Here is a 17,485-nt window from a genome sequence, read left to right on the forward strand (position 1 = left end):
GGAGGAAGTGGGAAGGTAGTGCTAGTGTACTGGGGTGATTTTCGTGTGTTCCACTTATTGCAATTAACAAAACGCTAAATGCGGAAGGATGTCAACACATCAGCAATATGTATTGTGTACAGTAGAGGAGCAGTTCGGAGACGATTTTCTTGTATCAGCATGGCAGTGTATCGTGTCAAAGCAGCATCTCTGAGACAGAAGTTCGTGGACAACAACATTCCTGAAACGGACTGACCTGCCCAGAGTCCCAACGTGAACCCAATGGAAAGGATTTAGGCAGAGACTAAACGTCGAATTACTCCAGTCCCCCGAGTGTAACAGCGCTAGATTATCTGGTTTCGGCTCTTGAGGAAGAACGGGCTAGCTTTCCTCCACAGATATTCGGACACCTCACTGAAAGTGCCCCCAGCAGAGTTCAAGCCGTCATAAAGGCGAAGGGTGGACACACCCTATACTGATGTCCACTGATAGGTATCTGGGTATTCCTGATGAGACATACAGACATGCGATACAAAATATAATCCTTATGTTTAAAGCCCTAGCAGCGGGCAGTAAGTGCATTATTATTATTATGATTAATATATGTCTTGACAAGGGGACATCTAATAAGGAATAGCCAGACAACAGTTGTCAGTGCGGCAGTGCGCAGGTGGTGCGACCAGAGGCAAACTAAGGCCATCAGAGACCCGGGGCAACGAATCCAAATGAGGCCCCTGGTCTGGTTTGAAACTGATGTATCTCTGTGTACCTTTTGTAATAAATTAATATCATACATTTAATGGCTGATAAAAAGATCAAGTATTTGTAGTGTGTGTACTCTACGCTCTAGTAATTATAATGCACTTACATAAACACTTACGTGAGGAATTAAGAACATTAATCCGATTTTAGCACAGTAATCATCACTAGAGTGCAAAGAAATAATGAACAATAGAATAAAAACTTCCTGGCAGATTAAAACTGTGTGCCAGACCGAGACTCGAACTCGGGACCTTTGCCTTTCGCGGGTAAGTGCGCTACCAACTGAGCTACCCAAGCACGACTCAGGCCCCGTCCTCATAGCTTTACTTCAGCCAGTACCTCGTCTCCTACCCTCCGAACTTTCGAGTCTCGGTCTGGCACACAGTATTAATCTTCCAGGAAGTTTCATATCAGCGCACACTCCGCTGCAGAGTGAAAATCTCATTCTGAATAGAATAAAAAATTACCTTTTATTTCACAACTGTTAACATCATTTAGCTTCGTACCTTTGTACTAGACAGTATTTATTATTGATATTGTTGTAGTACAACTTGTCGTGCCTTTATTTTACCGAATTCTCAGAAAGGTCGCTGAAACCTGTTTCATTTGAAATTTTTATCTCAGTTGATGAAATTACAGATTGGCTAGTCGTTCTTGGTTCACAGTAGAGCGAAGATAATTTTTATTTAGTCTCACTTTAGAAAAAACTTTCGCATGATGTGATGCGAAAGGTCAAAAAATATTGAGTTTTGAATAATGTATAGGGCAATATAACTATAAATTTAAGGATTTCTTGGGCTGTCAGTCTAGCAACAAAATCCACAGACGTAACTCGTAGCTCCCTACGATACCTTTTTATTTATTACAGCATCTGCTCCTTATCAAATTCATGTTAAACTTCTACCAAATTCTCCAACGCAGCACCCAGGGTGTCAAAGGAAGCTTCAAGCACAAATTTTGTTTCAACAATTAAAAAAATCGATAATTTCCTTCATGGCCTTGTATCGCTGTGCCAATTCTACGAAACGCTTTATGCCTTCAAACACTGACCGAGAAATTTTTTATTGAATCGATAATCCAGTATCGTGAGCTACTTCACCCGGTATTGTTTTATTTATCCATTATCTTTCTCGAGGTTAATGTTAATAGCAAAGGATTTTAGAGGCAAAAGTTCCAACATTTACTATAGGTGTAGTTTGTTCCGTCACTAAAACTTCATTTAGGGTTTGCGATTCAGCGAGTCTTTCATCCAAAATCATTTTGTATACCGTATATATTGTTGGACTAAATTTACTTTTTCCAGTATCGTGTGCCGAAAGTTGATATAGGTCAAAATTTAAAATCACATATAACTGGAAGGAGCAATCTCGATGCTGATCTAGTGACAAGGTTGGCCTTGGATGGATCTCTCGCATCTTCCAAAGTGCTCACTATCGTTTTCTTCTGTGAATTTAATCGAATTGTAATCAGCACTCCTGCGATTATCAGGCAATCGTTTCAACCTTTTTCCTGTTTTCTCTACAAGTAATCCGACCTATATGTAGAACACGAGAAGAATGAATGTAACTTTTCTGCAGTTCCAAAACAAAGTGATGGTAGGGGAACATTTAAAAATGCATGGAGTCCATAAGGATTTAAGGAATGATTAGCAGAGGTACTGAATATATATCTCGTATTGAGTTCTTGAACTGTTCGTTGTAGTGCGTACTGGTTTACAAACAACTGATAAGCACCATCATAACCTTGGGCACTGCATGCCATCTGTTTCAAGCTGCTCATGAATATGTTTTGATATATTTTCTAGTTTTTCTAGTTGATTTTCACATTGTAAAATAAACTACATAATAACTGTGGATAAACTTTTTCAGAATATGGCAACGGCCTTGCCGCAGTGGATACACCGGTTCCCGTCAGATCACCGAAGTTAAGCGCTGTCGGGCGTGGCTGGCACTTGGATGGTTGACCATCTGGGCGCCCTGCGCTGTTGCCGTTTTTTGGGGTGCACTGAGCCTCGTGATGCCAATTGAGGAGCTACTCGTCCAAACAGTAGTGACAGAAAAAAAACGTCATAACGACCGGAAGAGCGGTGTGCTGACCACACACCCATCCTATCCGCATCCTCAGTGAGGATGACACGGCGGTCGGATGGTCCTGTTGGGCCACTTGTCGCCTGAGGACGGAGTGCTTGTGCTTTTTTAGAACATAGTATTTCAGTTAAAAATTAATAACCCGTTGATAAGCTCTTCGCTGCACTTTTAGAGCATGTTTCCAAACTCTACTTATAGTAAACCTACGCAGATGTCATAGGCATTAAAAAGTTTCATATATAATTAATGCGTCCAGCAGAAATTTTTAAGTTCCATGCAAAGTTATACAAATGTTCATTCTCAACCCACCCACTGACTAATGCTATGACTTGACAATAGATAAGTAGGTATCTATGATTTCCATGCTTATGGCGCCACTATTTTCTGAACATACGCTGAAGAGCCACAGAAACTGGTACATCTGCCTAATATCGCGTAGGGCCCACATGAGCACGCAAAGTGCCGCAACACGACCGGCATGCACTCGCCTAGCGTCTGAAGTAATGCTGGAGGGAACTGACACCATAAATCCTGCAGGGCTGAAAATAAATCTGTAAGTGTACGAGAGGGTGGAAATCTCTTCTGAACGGCACGTTGTAAGGCATCCCAGATATGCTCAATAATGTTCTTGTCTAGGGAGTTTGGTGGCCAGCGGAAGTGTTTGAAGAGTGTTCCTGGAGCCTTTCCGTAGAAATTCTGGACGTGTGAGGTGTCACGCTGTCCTACTGGAATTGACCAACTCTGTCGGAATGCACAATGGAGATGAATGGATGCAGGTGATCGGACAGGATGCTTACGTACATATCACCTGTCAAGAGTCGTATCTAGACTTATCAGGGGGTCCCTTATCATTCCAACTGCACACGCCCCACACCATTACAGAGCCTCCACCAGCTAGAAGAGCCCTTGATGACATGCATGAATTCATGAGGTTGTCTCCATACCCATACACGTCCATCCGCTCGATAAAATTTGAAACGAAACTCGTCTGACTGTTTCCAGTCATCAACAGTCCAATTTTGGTATTCATGATCCCAGGCGAGGCGTAAAGATTAGTGTCGTGCAGTCATCAATGGTACATGAGTCGGCCTTCGGCTCCGAAAGCCCACATCGATGATGTTTTGTTGAACATTTCGCATGCCGTAGTTGTTGATGGGCCAGCACTGAAATATGCAGCAATTTGCGGAAGGGTTGCACTTCTATCACGCTGAACGACTCTCCTCGGTCCCATTCTTGCAGTATCTTTTTCCGGCCGCAAAGATGTCTGAGATTTGATGTTTTACTGGATTCCTGATATTCACGATACACTAGTGAAATGGTGCACGGGAAAATCCCCACTTCATCGTTACCTCGGAGATGCAGTGCCCCATCACTGATGCGCCGACTACAACACCACGTTCAAACTCACTTAAATCTTGATAATCTGCCAGTGTAACAGCAGTAACCGATCTAACAACTGCGCAGGACACTTGCTGTCTTATATAGATGTTGCCGACCGCTTCGCCTTATTTGCCTGTTTACATACAGGGTGTCCCAGCTATCTTGTCCACCCAAAATATCTCTGGAAGAATAACAACAATTGGAAAACGACTTTCACTGGTATCAATGTAAGGCTGGGGCCCATGAATGTACATATTTGGAAACATTCTAAAACGAAAGCATATGTGTTTCTTAACACAAACTTATGTTTTTTTAAATGGACCTCCTATATTTTTTCTTCGGCAATCCATAGCATGACAAAGCACATACACAATGGCGTTGATTGCATCGCAATATTCCCATTATATCCCGAGACATTAAGACGCGAAGTTGACACTTGAAACACCCGACATGCGCTGCTAGCGCACGTCCTGAGGCTCAGGCGTGAACCCCAGGCTGCCTGTAATCGCGATGTGATTGACATGCGTAATCACACTTCCATACTTATCAAGAGGTCCGGAACGAATAATACGGTCTGCTGCCATCAACTCTCATAAGCGCATAATGATTTCCCTCTTGCACGTTTTACGTGTCTACGTACACAATATGAACCAGTACCGATCGGTGTACACCCGTCAGGTTGTCTTATTTATCCTGCACACCCAAAATAAGGTTTATCTAATGCGTTATATGACCCATTGTGCCTGTCATGTTACAGAACCGCATCACCCCTAGCCTATTCGATAAATACCTGCTGGAATGTACGACGTTAATGCAGGATGGCAGGAAAGTCCCAGAACTGCTCTCATTAATAAATGGTCACAACGCCCATATAGTACTAGGGACAGAAGGTTGGCTGAAACCAGACGTAAACAGTAATGAAATCCTAAACTCAGATTGGAATGTATACCGCAGAGACAGGCTGGACAGTGAAGGGGGAGGCGTATTTACAGCGATAAGAAGTGCAACAGTATCGAAGGAAATTGACGGAGATCCGAATTGTGAAATGATTTGGGTGAAGGTCACGGTTAAAGCAGGCTCAGACATGGTAATTGGATGTCTTTATAGGCCCCCGGGCTCAGCAGCTGTTGTGGCTGAGCACCTGTAGAATACTTTGGAAAATATTTCGAGGAGATTTCCCCACCATGTTATAGTTCTGGGTGGAGATTTTAATTTGCCGAATATAGACTGGGAGACTCAAACGTTCATAACGGGTGGCAGGGACAAAGAATCCAGTGAAATATTTTTAAGTGCTTTATCTGAAAACTACCTTGAGCAGTTAAACAGAGAACCGACTCGTGGCGATAACATACACTCCTGGAAATGGAAAAAAGAACACATTGACACCGGTGTGTCAGACCAACCATACTTGCTCCGGACACTGCGAGAGGGCTGTACAAGCAATGATCACACGCACGGCACAGCGGACACACCAGAAACCGCGGTGTTGGCCGTCGAATAGCGCTAGCTGCGCAGCATTTGTGCACCGCCGCCGTCAGTGTCAGCCAGTTTGCCGTGGCATACGGAGCTCCATCGCAGTCTTTAACACTGGTAGCATGCCGCGACCTCGTGGACGTGAACCGTATGTGCAGCTGACGGACTTTGAGCGAGGGCGTATAGTGGGCATGCGGGAGGCCGGGTGGACGTACCGCCGAACTGCTCAACACGTGGGGCGTGAGGTCTCCAAAGTACATCGATGTTACCGCCAGTGGTCGGCGGAAGGTGCACGTGCCCGTCGACCTGGGACCGGACCGCAGCGACGCACGGATGCACGCCAAGACCGTAGGATCCTACGCAGTGCCGTAGGGGACCGCACTGCCACTTCCCAGCAAATTAGGGACACTGTTGCTCCTGGGGTATCGGCGAGGACCATTCGCAACCGTCTCCATGAAGCTGGGCTACGGTCCCGCACACCATTAGGCCGTCTTCCGCTCACGCCCCAACATCGTGCAGCCCGCCTCCAGTGGTGTCGCGACAGGCGTGAATGGAGGGACGAATGGAGACGTGTCGTCTTCAGAGATGAGAGTCGCTTCTGCCTTGGTGCCAATGATGGTCGTATGCGTGTTTGGCGCCGTGCAGGTGAGCGCCGCAATCAGGACTGCATACGACCGAGGCACACAGGGCCAACACCCAGCATCATGGTGTGGGGAGCGATCTCCTACACTGGCCGTACACCTCTGGTGATCGTCGAGGGGACACTGAATAGTGCACGGTACATCTAAACCGTCATCGAACCCATCGTTCTACCATTCCTAGACCGGCAAGGGAACTTGCTGTTCCAACAGGACAATGCACGTCCGCATGTATCCCGTGCCACCCAACGTGCTCTAGAAGGTGTACGTCAACTACCCTGGCCAGCAAGATCTCCGGATCTGTCCCCCATTGAGCATGTTTGGGACTGGATGAAGCGTCGTCTCACGCGGTCTGCACGTCCAGCACGAACGCTGGTCCAACTGAGGCGCCAGGTGGAAATGGCATGGTAAGCCGTTCCACAGGACTACATCCAGCATCTCTACGATCGTCTCCATGGGAGAATAGCAGCCTGCATTGCTGCGAAAGGTGGATATACACTGTACTAGTGCCGACATTGTGCATGCTCTGTTGCCTGTGTCTATGTACCTGTGGTTCTGTCAGTGTGATCATATGATGTATCTGACCCCAGGAATGTGTCAATAAAGTTTCCCCTTCCTGGGACAATGAATTCACGGTGTTCTTATTTCAATTTCCAGGAGTGTATTAGGCCTTCTGGTGACAAACAGACCCGAACTATTTGAAACAGTTAACGCAGAACAGGGAATCAGCGATCATAAAGCTGTTACGGCATCGATGATTTCAGCCTTAAATAGAAATATTAAAAAAGGCAGGGAGATTTTTCTGTTTAGCAAAAGTGACAAAAAGCAGATTTCAGAGTACTTGATTGCTCAACACTAAAGTTTTGTCTCATGTACTGATAGTGTTGAGGATCAGTGGACAAAGTTCAAAACCATCGTACAATATGCGTTAGATGAGTATGTGCCAAGTAAGATCGTAAGAGATGTAAAAGAGCCACCGTGGTACAACAACCGAGTTAGAAAACTGCTGCGGAAGCAAAGGGAACTTCACAGCAAACATAAACATAGCCAAAGCCTTGCAGACAAACAAAAATTACTCGAAGCGAAATGTAGTGTGAGGAGGGCTATGCGAGAGGCGTTCAATGAATTCGAAAGTAAAGTTCTATGTACTGACTTGGGAGAAAATCCTAAAAAATTTTGGTCCTATATCAAAGCGGTAGGTGGATCAAAACAAAATGTCCAGACACTCTGTGACCAAAATGGTACTGAAACAGAGGATGACAGACGAAAGGCCGAAATACTAAATGTCTTCTTCCAAAGCTGTTTCACAGAGGAAGACTGCACTGTAGTTCCTTCTCTAGATTTTCGCACAGATGACAAAATGGTAGATATCGAAATAGACGACAGAGGGATAGAGAAACAATTAAAATCGCTCAAAAGAGGAAAGGCCACTGGACCTGATGGGATACCAGTTCGATTTTCCACAGAGTACGCGAAGGAACTTACCCCTCTTCTTGCAGCGGTGTACCGTAGGTCTCTAGAAGAGCGAAGCGTCCCAAAGGATTGGAAAAGGGTAGAAGTCATCACCGTTTTGAAGAAGGGACGTCGAACAGATGTGCAGAATTATAGACCTATATCTCTAACGTCGATCAGTTGTAGAATTTTGGAACACGTATTATGTTCGAGTATAATGACTTTTCTGGAGACTAGAAATCGACTCTGTAGGAATCAGCACGGGTTTCGAAAAAGACGGTCGTGTGAAACCCAGCTCGCGTTATTCGTCCACGACAATCAGAGGGCCATTGACACGGGTTCACAGGTAGATGCCGTGTTTCTTGACTTCCGCAAGGCGTTTGACACAGTTCCCCACAGTCGTTTAATGAACAAAGTAAGAACGTACGGACTACCAGACCAATTGTGTGGTTGGATTGAGGTGTTCGTAGATAACAGAACGCAGCATGTCATTCTCAACTGAGAGAAGTCTTCCGAAGTAAGAGTGATTTCAGGTGTGCCGCAGGGGAGTGTCATAGGACCGTTGCTATTCACAATATACATAAATGACTTGGTGGATGACATCGGAAGTTCACTGAGGCTTTTTGCAGATGATGCTGTGGTATATCGAAAGGTTGCAACAATGAAAAATTGTACTGAAATGCAGGAGGATCTGAAGCGAATTGACGCATGGTGCAGGGAATGGCAATTGAATCTCAATATAGACAAGTGTAATGTGCTGCGAATACATATAAAGATAGATCCCTTATCATTTAGCTACAAAATAGCAGGTCAGCAATTGGAAGCAGTTAATTCCGTAAATTATCTGGGAGTACGCATTAGAAGTGATTTAAAATGGAATGATCATATAAAGTTGATCGTCGGTAAAGCAGATGCCAGACTGAGATTCATTAGCAGAATCCTAAGGAAATGCAATCCGACAACAAACGAAGGTTACAGTACGCTTGTTCGCCCACTGTTTGAATACTGCTCAACAGTGTGGGATACGTACCAGATAGGGTTGATAGAAGAGATAGAGAAGATCCAACGGAGAGCAGCGCGCTTCGTTACAGGATCATTTAGTAATCGCGAAAGCGTTACGGAAATGATAGATAAACTCCAGTGGAAAACTCTGCAGGAGAGTCGCTCAGTAGCTCGGTACGGGCTTTTGTTAAAGTTTCGAGAACATACCTTCACCGAAGAGTCAAGCAGTATATTGCTCCCTCCTACGTATATCTCGCGAGGAGACCACGAGGATAAAATCAGGGAGATTAGAGCCCACACAGAAGCATATCGTTCTTTCCACGAACAATACGAGACTGGAATAGAAGGGAGAACCGATAGAGGTACTCAGGGTACCCTCCGCCACACACCGTCAGGTGGCTTGCGGAGTATAGATGTAGATGTACATTCAGGGGCCCCCAGCCTTACATTGATACCGATGAAAGTCGTTTCCCAATAGCTGTTATTGTTCCAGAGATATTTTGGGTGGACAAGATAGCTGGGACACCCTGTATACCTGTATTTGAATCCGCGTGCCTGTACTAGTTTTTCTGGCGCTTCTGTATATATGTCCTTGTTTGGGATTTGGTCAAAATTTGTCTGTTTCTGGAAAGCATCCAAATCTATAGTCTCTTGAGATTTGGATACCCCTGGACCAGAGGGACGGGGCAGGTCGCCCTTCCACCTCCATCTTAGTTATCTTAGTCCGCCACTGGCTGCGACGTACCTCCTTGCGGGGGGCGGCGAAGGCGGGCAGTCCGACGGGGAAGTTCTGGGAGCCGCGGTGGCGCTCGTGCAGCGCGGCCAGCGCGGCCGCCGCCTCCTCGTCGGGCGTCATCATCTCGGCGGACATGCGCCGCAGCGAGAGCGCCCTCGCCGGGACGACGTCCGGCGCGCGGCGCAGCGGCGGCGGCTGGGGCGGCGCCGGCTTGCGGTAGCGGCCCGGCGTGCCGGCCTGCGCCGCCGACGCCTCGTCCGCGTCCGTCTGCTTGTAGTAGGCGCACAGCTCGTTCAGCTCGGCCTGCACGTCCGCCGGCTGCACCCACCCCCGCAGCCAGCGAAGCGCGTTCTCCGCGTCCTTGGTGCGGCCGCGCGACACCAGCCAGATCGGTGTCTCCGGCACCTGCCGACCGCGGAACAGCGTTACTGATGCCTGCGCTTTCTACTACAGATCTAGCTAGCAACGGAACTTCCTCATCGCACCCCCCCCCCCCCCCTCAGATTTAGTTATAAGTTGGCACAGTGGATAGGCCTTGAAAAACTGAACACAGATCAATCGAGGAAACAGGAAGATGTTGTGTAGAACTATGAAAAAAATAAGCAAAATATACAAACCGAGTAGTCCATGCGCAACATAGACAACATCAAGGCGTACCTCAGTTCAGGAGCGCGGTGGTCCCGTTGTTAGTGTGAGGAGCTGCAGAAAAAGAGGTCCTCGGTTCAAACCTTCCCTCGAGTGAAAATTTTACTTTATTTATTTTCGCAAAGCTATGATTTGTCCGTCCGTTGATTGACGTCTCTGTTCACTGTAATAAGTTCTGTATCTGTGTTTTGCGACTGCACCGCAAAACCGTGCGATTAGTCGACGAAAGGACGTGCCTATCCAACTGGAACCGAAAACATTTGATGGGAAGGTCATAGGCAACCCATTCCCCCACAGAAAAACACGTCTAATATATTCTATACGACACTGGTGACGACATGTGCGTCACGTGAAAGGAATATGTTGTCGACTCACCTAACTTGCACACTTGGCAAATGGGTAAAAAGATTCTTCTACCTTGCCCGATTTAGGTTTTCTTGTGGATGTGATAATCACTCCCAAAAAAGTGATGAAAACATAAGAGTTTGTCACATAAACTGCAACAAATGAATGCAACAGTTTCACAGTCTCACAGTTTTCCCTGTGCTCTCTCAAAAAACATTTTTTTATCGTTTTCATACAACGTCCCCATACTACGGTGCAGTTACCTCGCATCGGACGGGCGGACGGACAGTAACAACTGTCTGAAAATAAAAAATTGAACTTTTCAGTCGAGGGGAGATTTGAACGAAGGACCTCTGACTCCGCAGCTCCTTACACTAACCACAGGACCACGGCTCTCCTGTACTCAGCTGTGCCTTGATGTTGCCTATATTGCAATTTTACTACTCGGTTTGTATATTTTGCTTATTTTTTTCATAGTTACACACAACTTCTTCCTGTTTTATCGATTGATTTGTCTTCAGTTTTTCAAGACCTATCCACTGTGCCAACTTATAAGTAAATATGAGGAGGGGGGGGGGGGGGTGCGAAGGGGAGGTACCCTTGTAAGAGCAAGACTCGGTCACGACGTTTGCAGTGATAGACGGAGAGAAAGAGAGAGACAGAGATTTAAAGCGAAAGAAGCAAAGCAAAGCAACAACCAATGACAGCTTTCTACTCTGGAGGATGGGGGACCATTGCAGCAACACTGCCTGCATCTCGTGGTCGCGCGGTAGCGCTCTCGCTTCCCGCGCCCTGCTTCCCGGGTTCGATTCCCGGCGGGGTCAGGGATTTTCTCTGCCTCGTGATGGCTGGGTGTTGTGTGTTGTCCTTAGGTTAGTTAGGTTTAAGTAGTTCTAAGTTCTAGGGGACTGACGACCATAGATGTTAAGTCCCATAGTGCTCGGAGCCAATTCTTTTCTTTTTTTTCTTTTTTTTTTTTTTTTTTTTTTTTTTTTTTTTTTTTTTTGCAGTAACACTGATGTGAAACCGGGAAAGGGGGCACATTGGAAAGAAGAGACGGTTCATATCCCCCGTCTGGCCATGAACTGCTTTAGGCAAATGCCAGGATGGTTCCTATGAAGAGCCATGGGAGATTTCCTTCCCCATCCTTCCCTAATCCGGGCTTATGACCCGTCTCTAATGACCTTGTTGTCGACTGAGTGTTCAACTCTGATCTTCCTTCCTTCACACGACGTCAGACACTGCAACCTCTGATAGGACATGGGTAAAAACTTTGGTTGTGAATACAGAATGTTAAAAAAAAAGTATTCCATAATTAGATATTGACTCTGCAGCCAAGTGTGCGCTGATATGAAACTTCATGGCAGATTAAAATTGTGTGCCGGAACTCATCAGGATGGATAACGTAACAATGTCTTAAAAAGCGTTTAGGCTGTCATATGAGATCCACTGTTTTCACGATCTGGATTGTTCTTGTTTTATTTCGTGGCAGGATGTCCTTTTTGCCGCCTAAGACATCAGTTAACGTAAGGGAGAGAAGTAGCGAGAGCCATCTGTCTGCTAAACGTGTGACCTACGTTCTGTGTGTAAGCGGATTTTACCTGAAACTTCCTGACAGATTAAAAGTGTGTGCCGGACCGAGACTCGAACTCGGGACCTTTGCCTTTTGCGGGCAAGTGCTCTACCAGCTGCGCTATCCAAGCACGACTCACAACCCGTCCTCGCAGCTTCAGTTCTGCCAGTACCTAGTCTCCTACCTTCCAAACTTCACAGAAACTCTACTGCGAACCTAGCAGAACGAGCACTCCTGGAAGAACGGATATTGCGGAGACATTGCTTAGCCACAGCCTAGAGGAAGGAGGTCCCGAGTTTGAGCCTCGGTCCGGCACACAGTTTTAACCTGTCAGGAAGTTTCGTATCAGCGCACAGTCCGCTGCAGAGTGAAAATCTAATTCCGGATTTTACCTGTCTGCGTATAGTATTGTCTGAAGCAGTGATCGGGGACCAGCCCAGCATTAGCGTAAACGATCGTGGAAAACTACCCGAAAATCTCACCAGTTGTCAATGACTTGAGCGGATCGTATCTAGGTTTGGTTCACGACCCCGGCTCACCATCTAGCGAGTCGTATGTCGAGTTACACGATAGGATCGGGTAAAGTAATAATTTATCACCACATAACTAGCCTTTCTAACACGATATTAAACAGCTGTTTAGCTCGATACGGTCTAAAAGAGATCTGCAACCCGTCTTCTGCCTCTACAAGTGTGTAGCAGCATTTGTGAAATCATTTAAAGCCACATTGATCGTTAATCGATAGCGACTATTTCCAAGGTTTTTCAGAGACGGCTAGCAGCCACAATATTTGTTGAGTTACTTAAATTATTTAATGAAGCAATATGTTCGAGGTAAAAAAATTCATGCTGCAGTTGCAATACAGAAACATTTAACGAAAGTACACATAATACTACAGTCGTTCTTCAGAGTCTTGGCATGTGCTGTGGTCATCCTGCGCACAAAAAGAAGCGCAACCTAGTATGAGGGAATATTCAGTTAGATCGCTGATCGGCTGTTCACGTAATTTTTTTAAAGTGATCACTCACTTTCTTAATGTGAAAAGGCCTTACTCCTTGTAGCCGAAACTAAATTACTGATTTTAAGAACTTATTTCTCCAACGACTTTAAATTCAGTACTACTAAAATAGAAAATATTTTACTATTAAGAAAACATAAGAAAATCTTTGTTCCAGTAGCTGTATCTTCGTTATTATTTAAAATAATTTTTATACTGTCATTTCTAACACAAAATTACCACAGTCACTTATTGAAACAAATTTCGTTAACGAACATCAGCGTTGCGGCAATAAGATGTGCTGAAGACATTGCAGGTGATCGATAACACCAGCGTTGACATATCGAAGGGTAAATCAAAGAAAACTTTGTTTTCACCGCTATTTTGTTCCTACTACACAATATTGTTGATTTGCAAGAATCCTTAAAATCCAAGGAGTCAGAATGATGGAGGTAACTGAACACACCAGAAGAAGACAGCCGTTACAATCAACAAAGTGAGTGATCATTTAGGTATTTTTACGTGAACAGCAGATCAACCAAGTGAATATTCTCTCGCAGTTAGGGTATTATCTTCTTTCTCCACAACATGACCACAACACATGCCAAGATTGTAAACGGCACCTTTAATATCTAAGTGACCTTTTGTTAAATGTTTTTTGTACTGGAACCTGAAGATGAAGTTTCTAGTTCGAAATATTTTGCTTTATTAAATCATTTGGGTAAGTCAACAAATTTTGTCAATGGCAGCGGTATGTGAAAAAACTTTTCATGGAACTGTCAGATACGCCTGTTATCCTTCTACTTATGACTTCAGATCACAGAAAAAGTTCATCGTTCCGTATTTTGTTCGTTTTGATCCGCACATAGAAAGAAATGGTGTAAAGAGATGTGGGGAGTGTATGTAGGCTGTTTAGGTTTTTATGCTGGTAACACCACGTAGCGCTCTGTATGAAAATCACTGACTGTGCTGTGTGCAGTCGGTGGCTGGTTTGCATTGTTGGAATTTTTGCTATTGTAGTGTTGGGCAGCTGGATGTTAACAGCGCGTAGTGTTGCGCAGTTGGAGGTGAGCCGCCAGCAGTGGTGGATGTGGGGAGAGAGATGGCAGAGTTTTGAGAGAGGACGATCTGGACGTGTGTCCGTCTGAAAAACGAGATTTGTAAGACTGGATGTCATGAACCTATATATATTATGACTTTTGAACACTATTAAGGTAAATACATTGTTTGTTCTCTATCAAAATCTTTCATTTGCTAACTATGCCTATCAGTAGTTAGAATCCTTTATTTAGCTGGCAGTATTGGCGCTCGTTGTATTGCAGTAGTATGAGTAACGAAGATTTATGTGACGTAAGTGATTCATGAAAGGTATAGGTTATTGTTAGTCAGGGCCATTCTTTTGTGGGGATTATTGACAGTCAGATTGCGTTGCGCTAAAAATATTGTTTGTCAGTTTAATGTTGATCAGAATAAGTAAAGATAGAAATGTCTGCGTATGTTCCGTTTTGCTCAGCTGTTTGAAAATCAAATAACGTAAGAGGTTTTATCAGCACAGTCATTAATAATTTTCCAATGGGGGCATTTCATGTGGATGAGAAGAGGGAGTTTTACCTGAGTGATCAGTATGACAGAGATGATAGGCAGCAGGGCACTGATCAGAGCAGCGTTTCTCCAGTCGGTGACCGTGCCCAGTAGGTACTCCACGAAGAAGCCCACAGACACGCACAGTTCTGAAAAAAAAAAGAAAGCGGCAGAGGCTGAAGTGCCAGCTGTCACAGTCGCGTTTTGCCTACAGTAGACAGTGACTTCCGTGCGGTGGAAAATATCTATCTTCTCTCTCTCTCTCTCTCTCTCTCTCTCTCTCTCTCTCTCTCTCTGTGCGTGTGTGTGTGTGTGTGTGTGTGTGTGTGTGTGTGTGTATGTGTGTGTGTGTGTGTGTGTGTGTGTGTCTCGCTATGTATGTATGGCACGCCACGGCACGAGGTTCATGGACGATTGCCACAGCAGCTGACTTCATCCGACGAGCGCCCTCGTCGGCTTGTTGTTTGTGCTGACCCGTGATTTACGTAGTCCCGACTGCCACTGTGCTGGCTAAACTTCTGGTAGGGTACGCCGTTTGTCTCGTCATCTTATGTTTGCCATATCGAAACGAATATTGAGCATCCTCGGCGAATTGCAAAATCAGCTTGGGTTTGGGAAAGCACTTGGGAGTTCACTGGGCACAACTTTACCTCTGTGGTGCATATGCCCAATACAGTAGACGGCTGTTAATGGTCGCTTCTTTGGCGTTTTCAATCATTCCTGAGGCTGCAAATGCACTCAGTTTTCTCCAATGATACCCATTATTTACAGGATTAACCATAAACAATACGTGAGGTGGTGTGACTAGCGTGCGTTTTCACCCTTAGGGCTGATTGGAAACGCCAAAGAAGCGTCCATGAACAGCTGTGCACTTCTGTGGACATGTGCACCACGGGGTTATGAACCTATACTGTGCAGGATATTTCAGTAAATGTGTCATATTCCTGTAGGAGGCAGGTTGTCAAAACTGGAAGGAATATTCCTTTAATGGTATGTCTGGAAATCAATACCTGTTCAGATATGAGCCAATCAGTCTCTATATAGAAGTAGACACTTAAAGTGTCCAAAGTTTAGACAGTGCTGCATGTAGTTACCACACATCTTGACATTAGAAGTGAATTGCGCATTCTCTCAAATAAACCTGGCTCCATTCAGATTGCGCTAAATGCATTGGTCACACGTTCCTGTAACGTCTGTACATTGTCGGTGGATTGGACCTACACCAGCGTCATTATATGTTCCATTAGCGAGAATACAACGGATTCTGGTCCAGTAGATGGGAAGACTACGCTAGCGGACCACCTCGATCAATCTCTCACCCATGAAATGTTGTGGGCAGGTACTGTCGCATCATTCGAAGAAAATTAGGTATTCCCTGTCGTGCATAAAGAACAGTTGTTTTTCTGCAACAGTGACGTTCCCCAATAGCGCTGGTAAGTCACTACACAGAAATAGCTGATATACAGCACCGTCAGTTTGTTTAGTGAAGTGAATTACCGTATGTGTCTGTCACCGGTTGTCCCTCCCCGTTCTCTGATACCAAACCGATTCTGATGCCTCATTCCATGATTTCTCGAGGGTTTGCATGCATGCCTATCGTGATAATTTACTATACCGTCTCTTGTGAATCTTACCTCATCTGTAAATAAAATGGAAGCTGTGAATTGCGAATCTTCAAGGCCCATGTCAACAGGTATTTGTTTTCGGACGTATTATACTGGTTGATTAGAATTACACTAACAGTGTTCCGACCGCTACAGTGCGAGCTGCATACATCGCAGGACACTGAAACAGTGTAGGTATGTTCATTAATCGGTGGGCTCGCAGAATATACTGAAAAATAATAGTTCTACTTTCTCTCACGAGGTAAAAATATGGCGCTGTAAGCAGTCAAAATGTGGTGTGGGTGCAGCAAAAAAGAAGGGACGATCAAACACATGATAACGGTGGTTCTGGCACCTTTACTTGGTATTGGTCCCACCTTACAGCATACGTTCAGTACGGTCTCGTGACTCAGCAACTCGCTGCACCCATAAGACGGCACAGCTGCTCGCAGCATACCTGGTGTAATCAGAGTGATATGTCTTCGTATGCTGTTCTGCAGATCAGGAAGAGACCGGATACAGCGCTGATACACACCATCTTTTAGATTTCCCCACAACCAGAAATCACATGGATTTAGATCGGGGTATCTGGAAGGCCACATATCTAGCAATTGTCTCTAGAGGTGACGCAGTCGTTACCGAAGACTACTCGAAACAAATCTTTCATCTGGCGATTTACATATGGAATAGTCCCATCTCGCATCAAAATAGTGTGGGGATAAAGCTGTGTTTTTGCAAAGTTGGAGTCACGTGCTGCACAAGGAGGTCTTTACAACGTGCAAGTGTCACTGTAAATCTGATAAGCGTTACTCCTCCAAGAAAAACGAACCGAGAATGAAGGAGCTTGTGAAATCACACTACACAGTCACTAAGCTGAGTGCAGTGGCTATACCTTCACATCATGTAGCATGGTAGAACCCCATATGCGACAGTTCTGTGCGCTCACGGCACCTTGCAGAGTAAGATGTGCCTCGTCCGCCCAAAGATAATTCCCGGTTCCCTGACCATATGTCATCCATTTCCATGCTTGTCGAAAAACAAAGTACAAAGTCACGGCGTTGTAGCCCATATTGGAGCTTCATTTGGTGCACATTCTGAATCTTGTAGGGATACCAGTCTGAAATGCGCCGCAAAATATTTTGAACTGTTGACCAGGAAAAGGAGAATTTCCGCGAGACTGCTCGAACACTGGCTGCAGAGTTCGAGGTATGTACTATACAGATATGTACTA

At 45.2% G+C, this 17,485-nt stretch overlaps 1 protein-coding gene and 1 pseudogene across 1 annotated transcript in view; one reads left to right on the top strand and one right to left on the bottom strand.

Annotated features, from left to right (window-relative positions):
* The window catches only part of LOC126336871 (facilitated trehalose transporter Tret1-2 homolog), a 340,634-nt gene that overhangs the window by 55,287 nt on the left and 267,862 nt on the right, over nt 1-17,485 (bottom strand). Inside the window, exons 5-6 of the mRNA XM_050000979.1 lie at nt 14,681-14,799; nt 9,519-9,914 (exon numbers count right to left, since the gene is read on the bottom strand). Coding sequence (XP_049856936.1) covers nt 9,519-9,914; nt 14,681-14,799 — 515 coding nt within the window. The remainder of the gene's footprint in view (nt 1-9,518; nt 9,915-14,680; nt 14,800-17,485) is intronic.
* On the top strand, nt 2,615-2,731 carry LOC126337182 (5S ribosomal RNA; annotated as a pseudogene).

The sequence above is a fragment of the Schistocerca gregaria genome, chromosome 2 (assembly GCF_023897955.1).
Source record: "Schistocerca gregaria isolate iqSchGreg1 chromosome 2, iqSchGreg1.2, whole genome shotgun sequence".
Lineage (NCBI taxonomy): Eukaryota > Metazoa > Arthropoda > Insecta > Orthoptera > Acrididae > Schistocerca > Schistocerca gregaria.